General features: G+C 40.4%; 1 protein-coding gene across 5 annotated transcripts in view; it reads right to left on the reverse strand.

Annotated features, from left to right (window-relative positions):
- SORCS3 (sortilin related VPS10 domain containing receptor 3) overlaps nt 1-16,007 on the reverse strand; it is a 626,056-nt gene that overhangs the window by 102,399 nt on the left and 507,650 nt on the right. For all 5 annotated transcript variants that reach the window (XM_081543145.1, XM_081543168.1, XM_081543160.1 and 2 more), the window contains 3 exons: nt 14,252-14,431; nt 3,563-3,709; nt 1,859-1,961 (listed from right to left, as the gene is read on the reverse strand). In XM_081543145.1, the coding sequence (XP_081399271.1) occupies nt 1,859-1,961; nt 3,563-3,709; nt 14,252-14,431 (430 nt within the window). The remainder of the gene's footprint in view (nt 1-1,858; nt 1,962-3,562; nt 3,710-14,251; nt 14,432-16,007) is intronic.

Genomic DNA, 16,007 nt, shown 5'->3' on the forward strand with positions numbered 1-16,007 from the left:
CAGCAGGATCTTGTAGGCACACTCTCCAGTCTCAAATTCTTACAACACGCTCACAAGACTGGGAAAGACAACTTGATTTGCAGATGAGGAAAATGAAGCACATAGGTTAAGGAACTGGGTCAGATTCATAAGGCTTCTAAGTGTCAGAGCTCAGCTTGCAAAGCAGGCCTGCAGAGTTCCTCAGTGCATTCATTCATTCTGTAGATGCACACTGAATGCACGTTATTTATGGATTCTATTGAAAGAGGTGTATAAATCATAGTCTTCCGGTGCAATAAGAGCAGTTTTAAATTTCTGCAATATTAATGATGATATTATAAAAGGTATCAGGTATTGAGCATTCAATATCTCCTAGGCACTGTTTTGAACACTTGAAATCCATCGCTTTGTTTAATACTCCAATTCCATTATGTCAGTACTATTTTTCCACCATCGATGAAAACACCAATGTTTAGAGTGGTTAAGCCACAGAAGGCAATCCTGGCTACACAGTTAGTATTTACATAATGTTAACTTTTATTATTACTTTTTCCTTCTTTTACAATTTATTTTCATTGGAGGATAATTACTTTACGATATTGTGATGACCTCTGCCACACATCAACGTGAATCAGCCACAGGCATACATGTGTCCCCTCCCTGCTGAACTCCGCTGCCACCTCGCGTTCCACTCCATCCCACAGGGAACCCAAAGTCAGTGCTCTGTAGCTTTTATTATTGATTACTGTTCTCCAGTGTTCCTTCCATTCCAGTCCAGGGCCTCTTGTAGGCATGGAGGAGAGGCAAAGTATAGCAGTCCCAGAGTTGGGAGGTCCAACAGGCATGGATGATGGAGTGTGGGGGTCATTCCCCTAGTCAGGAACATAGTACCAGAGCCTCCCTTCAACTCTCACTGTGCTGGGCTCCCTGAAGCCAGTGGTGTTAAATATGGTGGATCCAGTTTCTATGGGTGGAGAGTTGACCGAGGTATCTTCAGAAGGCTATGCTAGCTGTCACCCCAATTCGAGTGGATGGTCACTGGTGGTGTTTAAAAGTTCATGCGGTTGAAGGGTTGGAGAAGGAAGTCATGGCTAGCAGAGCAGTAACTCCAGGGCCTGGAGCTTCAGGTTGATGAGTTTACCATCTCAGCAAGTCTCTGTGAATTTATCTACTTTCATTAGAAAAAACTGCCTCATACCAGAGCTCGAACTTCGAAGATTAGAGGCCTGCTTTGCTTTATGCCGTTAATGTATTCCTGAAAAGGTGTATGGAAATCAAATGCATGCTAATGAGAACACTTTCCCCAGGAGACTTTCATTTTCATCTTGGAGTTGTTTTATCTTCATTTCTGATTGATGTTCAGTGGACAGTGGTTCCAACAATGCAACCTGGAGTTTTTCTGCCCTTTCCCCCAGGCTCTCAGCCAAGTGGTTAATCATGTATAAACAAACCTTTACATACACCAGAGACCTCCTGATTAAAAACAGCTCTGGGGTGAAACCTTTTGTAAAGAATCCTCTGTGCAAAGAGAAAACTACCCCAACTTATACTTGAGGAGCTAAGAATTTCATATATCACATTTTCTTAAAGTAAGAATTCCCTTTTACAAACAACGTTTCTGATCAGTCAGTTGACTGGAACTCTGGCCTCTAGCTAACACAGGGAACTGCTCTGTGACCATGTGAAATGTTGCATTTACCAAAAGTTACAAGGTTCTGGAGCTCTTTGCCTGGGTTATAGATTGGCCTTGCAGTTCCACAAATTCTGCCTGTTTTCTGGGATGAACGCCCACAGCTTTTGCCTGATGCTCAAATGATTATAAAGAGGTCATGACATACACCAGAAGCCCTCACTAAGGAAGAAGCCCAGTCTTCTTTACCTGTAGCCACCACAAGCCCTGGAGCTGTCTCCTTGCTGGAGATTCTTCCTGAGGAATATGGATTTTCAGAGATCTGCAAGTGTAGGTGTAGGGAGCAGAAAGGCTAAAATGGAAAAGAAGAAAGTAGTTTCATTCCAGGGAACTCCTGACATGCATCCCTGCCCCACCAGATACAGGGCTCCCAGGTGCCAACCTTCCAGGAACAGCAAGGGTTAGATGTGAGTCACTCACTCACTGCCCCAAGAGATGACTTGGGGCAGGAGTCATCTCTCCCTGAAGAGCTGATAGAATCACATCAGAACCTGCCCTGAGCACCATTCATGGGCCCCTTCCCAATTGCAACCTGCTCCCATCACAACTGTATGCTTTCCCTCCCTTTCTCACCCTCACTCTGTCTATCAAGGTCCAGCTCATCGTCAGCCTCATGAAGCCTCCTGACCATTCCTTCCCACTCACAGGATGACACTGACCTTCTCCCATCTTTGACCGTGGCCATCACACTCTGCTTCTTGGAGCTCTGTGGGGCCACTGGGAGCAGTGGAGGGGGAAGTGAACAGAGATGGTCTTGACCCTCTACCCTCTTCTTCAATCAGATGGTCCCTCTTCCTGCTTCATGTGTTTGGTTCCTGCTTCTAATTTTACTTTGAATTTCACTTAAAATGTCTGAAGCCATTATCTGAAACTTGTATAAGTTTGTATTCTTTACTTATTTATCCCTAGTTGAGTTTCTTTTAAAGGATTAGGGATTTACAGAGATGTAGACACATAATAAGAAAAATATTAAAAAATTGTGAAATCGGGAAAAAGAGAAAATTAGGTTAATAAAATAAGATGAATCCATGGGGAAGGTTTGGGGGGTGGGGTGGGGAATTCTTGCTGTGACCAGTTCTTGGACACAGGCAGGCATATGTCTCTGACCTTCCTAGTACCCCAAGCCAGAAACATGGAGCTGGACTGAAAACTACAAAAGGGAAAGGCCATGTTAATCCTATTTACCACCATATTCCAAGTTTTTAACATAATGTCTGGAATATTAAGTAGTGAAAGGCAACTTTTTTTGCGAAGGGGAAACATAATCATTTCTGGGACTGTAGAAATGTTTCTCACATATGTCCTCTTTAAGAGGGCACTGAGGGTTGTGAATTTCACTGTTAATTATCTGTCTTCCCTCCTCATTTGGAGTTGCAGTGTCTGAGAACAGAGATAATGTCTTATACATTAGATCCTCTATGTGCCTATGTCAATATTCCATACAGCAGCAACCCTGGGAATGCTGAGAGATTAACTCTTGTCCATGTGGACATACCACCTGTATTTCTTGGGCTTCTAAGGCAGCTTTTACTTACCTTGCCCGTTATCAAGCACTTATTAAATGGTATCATATCAATATCAGCTAATAGGTATTTACCACTACTGAGCTCTGCCTGGGACCCTTGGGCACAGGCTTTCTCTTCTGCTTCTTTCTCTTACTAGAAGTTGTAGCACACGGTATATTCTCAGTAAAAGCTTGTGGAATCCAACTGAACTTTCCATCCAGATGATATGGCAGTCTGAGTCCACAGACCAATGCCCTAGGAGTTGTAGGAAATCCCTGCCCAGCGCCAGGCACATTCCTAAGGCCTCTTTGATGGAATAAAACCCCTGATGGAGCATCCCCAGGTAAGTAGTCTGCCCTGTGGTCTCACATGAGACCGGGACACTGACCAGCAGGCAGTGTACTGAGTTTCCTCTCAGGTCCACATCTGGAGCTTGCAGGAGGCGCCAATCCCTGCCTTTGTTGTAAGTGATATATGTCTTCACCTGGTCATCCACCTTCTTGTTTGCCAGGAATATCCCTTTGATACCTGCTACCTAGGAAAAAGGGTGAGAGATGGAGAACCATGTTGGGCCAAAATGCCTATAGTTTTGGAGAAGCCTAGGGAGAAACACCCCAGGATTGTCCACAGTGCGTTGGAGTACAGAAGAAGAAAAGAGGAGAAGCATGGTGAGAAATGTCATACTCCACATGGTCTATAGGAGAAGTTTAAGCTCATTTCTGCTGGCCTCTACACAACCCCCCTATTCCCCCCGCCCTCCTGCCACAAACCCGATATTGAATCCTCCTCTTACTCATCTTCTTTGCCCCTCTCTACATACCTCTGTACTTTGTTCAGCGGACTTTATCCTTTATTAACATTTTTATCCTTAATTAACTAGCAACATTTCCTCTGGGGTGGGAGTGGTTGATAACAACTGAAGTAGTTACTCCTAGAGAACATTTGAGATTAACTGACATATATATATATAAATAAATATATATATATCATATATATTTATTTATTTATATATATATAAACATATAAATATATATATATCATATATATATATATATTTATATATATATAAACATATAAATATATATATAAAATAGATAAACTAGAAAGACCTGCTGCATAGCACCAAGAAGTATATTCAGTATCTTACAATAACTTATAATAATAGAAAAGAATCTGAAAAAGAATGCACACACACATACTAACATATATATGTATAAATATACACATATGTGTGTGTGTGTATATATATATGTAACTGAATCACTTTTCTGTACACCTGAAACATTGTAAATCAACTATATTTCAATAAAAATTAAAAATAAATAAAAACAGAGAACATAGGATTTTGCTCAGAGGGGGCTTGTAGACAGATTTTCAAGGCATCAAGGTAAAATCTGTAGTGGTGGTAAGTTGAAGTGTCCTGATCAGTAGTAAGGTAGATGTTTTCTTAATTAATAAGTTAATCAATAAGATAATTAAGGATAAAGGATCACAACAAACTGTGGAAAATTCTTAAAGAGATGGGAATACCGGACCACCTGACTTGCCTCCTGTGAAATCTGCATGTAGTTCAAGAAGCAACAGTTAGAACTGGACATGGAACAACAGACTGGCTCCAAATTGGGAAAGGAGTACGTCAAGGCTGTATATTGTCACCCTGCTTATTTAACTTCTATGCAGAGTACATCATGCGAAATGCTGGGCTGGATGAAGCACAAGCTAGAATCAAGATTACCAGGAGAAATATCAATAACCTCAGATATGCAGATGACACCACACTTGTGCCAGAAAGCAAAGAAGAACTAAAGAGCCTCTTGATAAAAGTGAAAGAGGAGAGTGAAAGGTTGGCTTAAAACTCAACATTCAGAAAACTAAGATCATGGCATCTGGTCCCATCACTTCATGGCAAATAGATGGGGAAACAGTGGAAACAGTGACAGACTTTATTTTGGGGGGCTTCAAAATCACTGCAGATGGTTATTGCAGCCATGAAATTAAAAGACACTTGCTCCTTGGAAGAAAAGTTATGACCAACCTAGACAGCATATTAAAAAGCAGAGACATTACTTTGCCAACAAAGGTCTGTTTAGTCAAGGCTATGGTTTTTCCAGTGGTCATGTATGGATGTGAGAGTTGGACGGTGAAGAAAGCTGAGCACCGAAGAATTGATGCTTTTGAACTGTGGTGTTGGAGAAGACTCTTGAGAGTCCCTTGGACTGCAAGGAGATCCAACCGGTCCATCCTAAAGGAAATAAGTCCTGAATATTCATTGGAAGGACTGATGGTGAAGCTGAAACTCCAATACTTCAGCCACCTGATGTGAAGAACTGACTTATTGGAAAAGACCCTGATGCTGGAAAAGATTGAAGGTGGGAGGAGAAGGGGACGAGGATGAGATGGTTGGATGGCATCACTGACTCAATGGACATGAGTTTGAGTAAACTCTGGGAGTTGGTGATGGACAGGAAGCCTGGCATGCTGCAGTCCACGGTGTCGCAAAGAGTTGAACACAATTTAGCGACTGAACTGAGATTTTTCCATCTCAGATGACCCAGCTTGATGACCTGGCCCCTATCATCGGCTGCATCACCAGCTCACTGTGGACTTTGGATAATTCTTATATTATCTTGGGTCTCAGCCAATTGTCACTTTAAAAAAGGTGGAATAAGCTCTTCCCTTTCTTTTTTACCTCCGTTGGTTGGCAAAGGATACCACAGATAATGTAGACCACTCTTCCCAGAGCACCCCACATATTGGGATTTGCATACCCTTGATATTCTGAAGGAAGAAGAGCATCACCACAACACAAGTAGCTACAGAGTGAGGAGATCCAGAAGGGTTCAAGAGTAAGCACAGATTTGACTCCCTTTTATTACTTCTCTGCCCACATCTGAGCAATAAGAAGAGATATTTAGAATGACAGCAATCTATGTCAAAGAAAGATTCCCTTGACTTCCCGTTCAAGTTCCAAAGGAAAGGTAATTCAAATTGTTTAGATACATATAAACAAGACTTCAGCAGGTTTTCTAGATAACGCTCAGATATCTCTAAATTTTAATTGTATTGATACTTACCCCCATTCTTTGAGGGTCATTGTGAATTGAGGTGTATTGCAGTTCTGAGAGGATCCCAGTGGGAGCAAAGGGAAAGACTTTCATAGAAGTCAGCTCTTCTGTTTTTTTTGTTTGTTTGTTTGCTTGCTTTTTAATGACATAATTTAGCTGATGAAAAGAGAAGTGCTTTTTTTTTATTTTTGAGTAACCTGACTGGCCTTGAAAGAGAATAAAGAATGCCAACCCAAATACAAAATAAAGAAGTAAATAACAAAAAATGAACAGGGCATGTCTGGAGGAGAACAGACTGGGAAGGATATCACTAGGGGAATTTGACAAAGGGCCAATGATGGAATTGATTAGAATCCTATTGTGAACAGAGGGTGGGAAAGGACAGAAACCAGGGTGGGGTGAGGGGCAGTGGTGTCAGCATTATGCCCTTTCCCAGTGGTACCCTCCCTGCCTTAGCTGCTCAGAGACAGTGCCATTTCAGGAAGGCTGGTATCTCACACACTCATCCAAGGTCTGTGAGGCTCTCAGATCACCTCAGTCTTTAAAACCAACTGCAAAGGTATCTGTCTCAAGCCCAGTTACTTATCATTTTTCACAGGGAATGGAATCTGAGTTTCCTTAGAACCTTCTGCCTAATGGAGGCCTTTTGTTATTCTCTTTAGACACAGGGCTGGTACCTTTGCTGGTGTATTACCAGTTAATGATGCCATATCTCTCTCTCACCTAAGCCAGTTGCCCCTCTCCATCGTGCACCCGGGGCCTTGGCATATAACTTCTAGAACATACACAGGTCAGAATCCGGCTCTTGTCTGTCACCCGCACCCCCTGCCTCCTAGTTTGATGCATTCTAGCATGAATTACTAGCCACTCTGCTGCTGCTTGTGTCCTTCTGGATAAGCATGCTTGGTAAATATATGCCAGTATTACATTAGCATTTTCCCCCTAAGAACTCCACCACTTAGGTGGGTATTTTCTGTGTGCTCCACTTATTCTGAGAGCAAAATCATGAGAATGGAGACTGAAAAGATACAGAAAGGAGAGATTTTGAGGGAACCCAGCTGCACCTCTGAGGGTGTTCCTCCTGCAGCTACACATAATGCCAAAGAAATCTCAGTCTTGTCTGGGGGGAGAAAGGAACACTTTCCATTTGTATTTGGATTCTTCTAAGCCCCATCATTGCTTCTGAATTGCTTCTTGGCTCCATCTCTTGAACAAATGGACTGCAAATTTGGAGGGCACTTTGCTATCTGTATCCTAGGCCAATAGCTTTCAAACTTTTCAAGCACAGCCCAAGTATGAAATCCATTTCTGTTGCCACCTAGTAGACTCATAACCATATATGCATATATGTATACCCATGTAGCTACATATATATATCCAAAACAAAAGTTCCATGCAACACTACTTTCCTTCACTACATGCAGTATAAAGAAATTGGAGAATAAGACACACATTTTAGCTTCTCCATTCAAGGAGGCATCTAGAATCTGATAAACTTAAACATGCTATGTCCCACTGTGGTTTGAAATCAGAAGCATAGCTGCTGCTGTTGGCCCCAAAAGTTCAAGGAGAAAGGTACCAGCTTGTGGCAGTCCCCACAGAAGAGGGTAGTATTGATACAAGATCTCAGGCCTGCATGACCCACTTTCCCCCTGGGAATCAATCTGAGGTGCAAAGGGACACTGACAGCAGCCCCTTGGCAGAGCACTGAGTCCAGGTGGCATGCTCATCTGTCGCTCGCTCCCCTGGGCCCTCAGGACAAGGAAACCAGGGTTCTGCGGAGAAAAGCAATTACCATGGTGTGCCTTGGGCTGTCCCTAGAGTTGGACCTGTGGTGAGGAGTTGAAGAAGATTTGTTTGGGTAAAATGTCCCCGTAGGGTCTATAAGTAGTTGTCCATCTGTCCAAAGAAGGGTAATGTAAGGTCAAGATAAAGCAGTGGGTGGAGGGCAGTCACTAGAGACAAGGAAAGCAATGAAACGTCAATAACATGGGCAAAGAGGCCAGAACACAAAGGGTGGTTCAGAGTTTCATTTTATCAATCCAACCAAGTATAGTGAGGTCAAGATATAATTAGTCAATAGGAAGTCTAAACAAAACTAACAAGGTACCACTAGGCCTCTAAAAGAATGTCTAAACACACATGCGTGCCACACACTCCCCACCTCCCCCCACCCCCCGCCATAAACACACCCGATAATACCAAATGTTGGTAAAGATGTGAAGCAACTAGAACTTGTTTTCATCTCTGGTGGAGAACAAAATGATATTGCCACTTAAGAAATGGTTTGGTGGCTTTTTATAAACATAAACACATTTTTGAGAGTCCCTTGGACTGCAAGGAGATCAAACCAGTCAATCCTAAAAGAAATCAATCCTGAATATTCATTGGAAGAACTGTGCTAAAGTTGAAGCTCCAATACTTTGGCTACCTGATGTGAAGAGCTGACTCATTGGGAAAGAGCCTGACGTTGGGAAAGACTGAACGCAAAAGGAGAAGGAAGCAGCAGATGATGAGATGGTTAGATAGCATCACTGACCCAATGGACATGAATTTGAGCAAACTCTGGGAGATAGTGAAGGACAGAGGAGTCCATGGTGTTGCAAAGAGCTGGACATGACTTAGCGACTGAACAACAACAAACACACACATTGGACTTAGCAATTCTACTTCTAGGTATTTATCCATGAGAAAGAAAAACTTATGTTCACATGAATGTTTACAGAAATTTCATTCATAGTCACACAAATCTGGAAACAACCTGTATAACCTTCAACCGGCAAATGAATGAACAAACAAAAATACACGCAGGTAATGCAGTGCTACTCAGCAATAGAAAGAAAGGAACATCTCTTGATATTCAGTAATATGGGTGGATCTCAAAATAATAAGTGAAAGAAGCTAGACTCAAAAGACTCCCCACTGCACAATTTCATTCATATGAAAATGCAGAAAAGGCAAAACTGGAGGGAGAGAAATCATATCGGCTTGCCAGTGACTTTGGATGGGAGGAGAGTGATCACAAAAGGGCCATAAGAGGGAATGTTTTGGGACAATATCCTATATACTCAGTGTTCTATATCTTGATTATGTGGTAGATGCACATACCTCTGTTAACACTCATAGAACCAAAAAGGTTAAATTTTACTGCACATGAATTATACCTCAGTTAAAAAAAATGAATGTGAAGAAAAATGTGTAATAGGAAGAGGCTGAACTTTTGGGTCAAATGGACATAAGTTGGTTCAGATAGCTTCTCCCTTTTACAAGCTGTGTGACCTGAGTCAAGTTACCAAGTTCTCTGCATCTCTGTACTCTCACAGCCACAATAGGGAATAATATCTACCACATGGAAATGCTATAATAGATAAATAAGAAAAAGTATATATATATATTATTAAGGGTTATACTGTCCAATACCATAGCCACTAGCCCAGTAGGGCTTCTGAACACTTGAAATGTGGCCAGTAGGACTGAGAAACTGACTTTTAGTTTTATTTAATTTTAACCAGTTTAAATATAAATTTAAAACTGATATCGGATCCAGTTACTGACAAACTTCTAAATATGCTTGGAATAACCAGGGTATGTGAATCTACCTTTTCTACTATAAATTTTATGAAATGTAAATGCTGATGAAGTATTTATGCTGAAAATTTAGCATATGAATTGAGATGCTTGGGAAGTGTAAAATGCACCCAGGATATTATAGACTTGGTATGACAAAAATATAAAATATTTCATTAGTAATTTTTCATATTAAGCATATACTTAAATGATAGTATTTTAGATTTTCAGTTAAATAATATATAACACTGTAATTAATTTCACTTGTTTCTTTTTTACTTCTTTTTTCTTGACTGTAAAATGCCTGTGTAGCTTGTGTTACATATTCATTCAACAAGGGCATTTAAGGAATTATCTGGTATACCATTGTTATTACTGTACAGATTTACAAGTTGGAAAATACTGAAGAAAATGCAGCAGCTCAAAGCATGTTTCCATAATACAATTGAGACTGTTGGAAATAATACTTGTTACCTGATTTATCAGTGGAGAACAATTAAGAGGCAATGTAGTTTATATTTAGAGATATGAAAAAACAACAATAGAACTCTGCATGAAAAGAGTGTCATAAGAGTAATGGTGAACACACATAATGAACTACATTCATTGTCAATAACAACCTTGGATGGAATGGGCTCTGTTATCTTAAAGAAGAGATTATTATTTGGCCTTCAAGAATTATTTTCTCCCCTGGCTGTATAACTACAGCCATGAAAATACTGCACTCTGAGGCAGGGACTGGACAAGAGTCCCTCTTTAGCAGTAAACTGCTCCAACAGACCAGGAAATGAACAATATTTCCCTTTAGAGTTTACGGAGTTGGGTGAGGTTGATTCCCATTGGTCTCCAAGGTCTCTTAGTGCCAAGGACTAGAAGGTAAATTTCTCAAATAAATTCTTACTTTCTTTGTTCCCTTTCCAATGTCAAGAAAAGGTTCACTTAGAAGACAGAATGATACACCAGTAGCTTCAAGTGGCCATGGTCAGCTCAAGCCATCTTTAGTTCACATCTCTGTTAACTATAGGCATCTCAGACAAGGAAAAACAGATGTGATACCCTGTTACACTATAATATAGATCTTTGAATTAACTTGGCACAGGGACTAAATCATGCATATATTTATTTGCTAGATGTAGGGAGAAAACAGAGATATAGTAGCTTGGAGAATAAATGTCCAACTCTTTAGTCAAGCTCTTTCCTAGCATCTTTAAAATTTTATCCCCATTATTTTCCAAGGTCATCTCACATTCTAATAAAATGGACCTCTACTCATCAGACTCTGGTTCTCTTCTCATGCTGGGACTCAGGCAGGCCTTACTCCCACGCTCTAATAATTCATCATTTAAACCCACTCATCTGCAAGACTCCCCAGATTCGTCAAGTTAGAATTAGCTTTACTCTTACAGTAATTCTATAACATACAGGAATTACACCTCTAATACAAATTAGACCATGATCACAACCTTATTAGAGTCACTTACATCTTTCCAGTAGATGGTCTCATGCACCAGCCTCATCAAACAAAATACACTTCACAAAAGTGTGTTAATTTAAATGAAATTGAATGTAAAAGCATGCTGTTTTTTTCCAGCTGTATTACTCAAGGGCATCTAGAGTCCAAAAAGATTGTAGTCTCTTTGGTAACTGGCCATATGGTACACAATCTCAGTTTCTACGAGAATCTCCAGTGAAGAAAGTTAAAGTCTAATGATCCCTAGAGACCAATTAAATTGAGCTTTATCTCCAAATCATAGAATGCATATCCAGGTGCAAAACAGCATCACCCTCTAAAAATCTTCAATATGGTCATAGTCCAGATAGTGTCAGGATACAATTTATTCCCTTCGTATTAAACACCTTTTAGAATCTGAACCCCAACTACTTATCCAGCATTCATTGTTGTACCTGACAACCATCTATTCTACACAATTAGACTGGCTAGCTCATGGACTTAAAAATTTATATCATCTCTCTAATTCTTGGCTTATGTCATTCTTGACATTCCACTTCTTCCCTTCCTCCTGAGAGCAAAGGTACTGATAGTCAGATTGGTAACATTGAGAAAAAGAACTGGGCAGGTGCAGCGTATCCCTAACTCAACTATTTTTGGAATCTGCCTGCAAAGATCACATCCTTTGTATCACAAGGCTGTGGTGTTATGGAGACAGGCTTCCATAAGAGAGCTTTTGGTTCACAGTTTCTGTCCAAGACTGGATGGATGAGTTCAATTCTGGAGAGCAGTATTACCAAGAACACTTCCTCCTTCATGCTTTTAAAAGCAATAAAGCTGGCATCTGATCTCCTTTTGTCTCACCCTTTGCTTCTATCTTAATTGTTTTCACTCTTGAGCAGGAAGAAAAGGAAATTCATTTATGGACCCCTTCAAAGCCCAACAAACTAGACTGCAAGCTCCCTGAGGGGAAGGACCCTTGTCTTTCCTGCTTTCCTCATGGGCTTGAACACAATACAGGGACACAACCCTGATAAAAATGAAGGAAGAACAAGGACAACAGAACTGGTTCTAGAGAAGTTACCTTGCCTGATATATCTTGCTTCTATGTGAATGCAATGACACCACGTAATTTTTTTCCCCTCAACAAGACCAACTTCAGCAAGATTAAAAAAAAAATCACATGTATGTTGGCACATTCTTCATTTTGATTCATACTCTAGAGCAGAACGTCTCATTGTTCTAAATGACCAAGGAGTTTCAGGAACCATTTTTTTTTTTTAGGAAAACGAACAGCACAGTGGCAAAATGCACTCCATACCATATCAGCAGAGTCTGAGAAACAGGGATTTCTCAACTAAAGGTCATCTGCAGCAACGTCTACCTCTCTTAATGGGCTCTGACCACAGGAGCATGAATAATCCTCTTACCTCTATAGGCTTACTTGTGCAAACAGGAATGGCCTTCATCCTGGGAACATTCATCCAAACCTTCCCACAGATGCGACTTACTGCACAATAACAAAGGTATAGTTCTGCCTCCTGGTGTGATTAGAGGCATGAAAATGTAAGCTTCTCAAAGCCATTTACACTCTTTAGTCACCTCTACTGGTCTTTACAACTTTGGGAAGAAATCTAGGTCATTTCCCAAGCTGGAACCTTGTTGCTAAGGGAATTATTTCAGCACCGGTCTACTTCCTAGAAAATCAGGGTATTTCTTCCCTGACATTCATGTCTCTCCTTCTTTTTATATACTTCCATTCACCCCATGCCTTTTTGCAATCCTCCTTCTACCTTGTAAAATAATTGGGGTCTTATATATTCCCATCACTGTTAGTAAATGAGCAACCAACTTAGATACCAGGGTAGGGGATACTGGAACTTCGACATGAGAAGCTCAGAAGAGACCACTGTAAAGCAGAAGTTCATGCACCCATCTCTCTGTTTTGACAGCCACTCTCACTTCTCAAAGGGGAAAACTCACATGGAAGTAGCTTCAGCAAGCAGTCTGCAGCTACCCCCCACCGTGGTAGGCAACTGTGAATCAAAGACCTCCGCCAGCACAGTATTTATGGGTCTGACCACCAGTTACTAGTAACTGTTGGAGATAATGTGACACACCTACTTTGCTCAAATCAATCCATCTAGTTGAAGTGGTCAGTCAAGTTCTTTCTCTGAGAAAGATCACACACATTGTTACTAGAAGTATAGACATGCAATGTATCATTTAGGTTACTGAAACAATTAGGTTGCTTTCTTAATATAGTCTCTAAATGGAGACACTTGGTTTTCTAGATAAATTATTCTTTAACTGGTGTGTGTGTATATATGTATATCTATATCTATCTATCTATCTATATACATATATATATATATATATGTAGACTCAATGAAGGTGACCATATTTAAAAAAAAGAAAATTTCAATGTTAAGTCAAGGCCAGTTCTTTCCCACACATAGGTGTTGGCATCTGGTGGCATTTTAAAGGAATCTTCACTCCTACCACTGATATTTGCTTTCTTCTCTTATAAAGTTGCTCATAAAACATGATTTTCCAAATAATTTAAAGCATATAAATAGTACTAATCCCTCCACCTAGACTTCATAGAAAGAAGCACAGATTTGAAAAGGGTATTTAAGATATCACTGACATCAAGCACCTTCACTTCTGGCCTGCAATCATACTATATTTAAGACATCGTCTCTAGCTACCATTTGTTGAAGGCTTATTGAGTCAACTACCACACAAGGTGCTTTACAAACATTATCCTTCATTCTCACAATAATTTTATTAGATAAATGTTTTATCCCCATTTTACAGGTGAGGGAATTGAGGCATAGAGAAGTTAAGTCCCTTGCCCCAAATCACCACCACTGCTAAGTGCACAGCTGATATCTGAACTCAGGACTTCATGACGCCAATGCTTGTGTTCATCTCGTTAGAACTCATGAAAAAGAGAGGCAAATTCAAGTGCAGGATAATGTTGGCTACATACCTCATACAATTCAATAATGATGTTTCCCATCAGACCTCGGCTGCTCTTAATGTTCTCCATGGCCAGGGTGAAGTAGATCCCGCGTGTGTCTGAGATGTAGAGGTTGTACGTGTCATTCTGGTTCCATTCCTGGACTGCTGCAAACACTTGGTTCTCATTGGTGCTAATGATGTGCATGTCCTGTAAGAAGATGGAAAGCCCATAAGGCAGCAGATCTCCATATCTCCTTGCCCACTGGGACCCAGAGTAATTACCATGACTTACGAAATGGCTGAGGAAAAGCTTGAGTTATAGGCAACGTTAAACAATTCTGTGTTGGGCCAAGGCTATAAATTATGAGCTTCAAGATTTCCGCTCCTTGCTAAGTGACACTAAGATGGGTGTAAGGGGCTTTGGTGGGTATCATTTTCCATGGCTTCCAGGGATTTATCCACTTTCATTTTTTATTTTTATAACTGAAAGTTGGTGTTAGTGCTAACAGAGACATACAACCTGCATGAGGAAACCCACACATGAAAAAAAGACAGGGCCTCTCCCTTCACTCGATCTTAATTTATGGTTTCAACATTTTTAGGATAGTGGTTTTCATGCCTTTCTTGGGAATCTTCAGATGGGGATTGAAAGAAGGGTGGCCCAGATGCACAGCCAATAGGTGGGGCTCTGGGTTTCCAAATCTGTTTCAAACATACCAGCACTACTTAGATTTGTTATATCATGGAGTTCTGTGCAATGTTTTAGGAGTAAAAGGTTAGGGGGGGTTCTACTGCTAATAGGATAATATTTGAAAACCAAGGATTTTAGAGGAAAGGATATTTAACCTTGAATTCAGGGTTCTGGGTCATAATAATGTTCTACTATAAGTCAGCTGTATGATATTGGATGTGTCAGCTTCCCCGGGCTTCCATTTTCTCACTGAACAGAGTGAAGAGGTTAAGCTACCAATAAAAACAGCTAACGTTTGGGCATACTCTAAGTCATCTAAATGCCTTATTTCAATTAAAAAAATCCAAATAATTCTACAGTGGAGGTAGTATGATGGTTTCCATTTTACTAAGAAATAAAATATGGCACACAGAGGTTTACCAACTTGCTTCAGGTTGCATAATTCATAAGTAGCCAAATCATGTTTTGAACCTCTGTCACATGACTCTAACCTAATTGTTAGCTTCTAACTAGTTGTATACATAACCTCTAAATCAGAAGTTGCAAATGAATGACCCATGAAATGAATATGAATCACAATTGTTTGGTTTGACTATTATTGTGGCTGTTGTTCAGTCACTAAGTCCTATCTGACTTTTTCACAACCCCATGGATTGAAGCCTTCCAGGCTCCTCTGTTCATGGGATTTCACAGACAAAAATATGGAGTGGGCTGCCATTTCCTTCACCAGGAGATCTTCCTGACCCAGGGATTGAACCCACATCTGCTGCATTGGCAGGTGGATTCTTTACCTCTAAGCCACCAGGGAAGCCCTTGGTTTGACCAAGCCTCTACCATACACCTGAAAATGCAATATTTTAGATGAAGTCAGTACTCATTGAAGTCTTAGCCTTGCATACCCAAAGATTCCTATCATCTGCCTTTATATATTAATGTTACCTTCTTGATCCTTGAAGCCACTTTAATTTGTATTCCTAATTCCTAATTCTATTTAGAAATGACTGGATCATTTCTAAAATCATTTCTAATAGTTCAGAATTCAAAATAGTTTTCAAAACCCAGTTTGCATATGTGGCTAGGAACTGTACAAATA

Source organism: Giraffa tippelskirchi, chromosome 2, assembly GCF_054371585.1.
Source record: "Giraffa tippelskirchi isolate mGirTip1 chromosome 2, T2T-mGirTip1v1.2.pri, whole genome shotgun sequence".
NCBI lineage: Eukaryota > Metazoa > Chordata > Mammalia > Artiodactyla > Giraffidae > Giraffa > Giraffa tippelskirchi.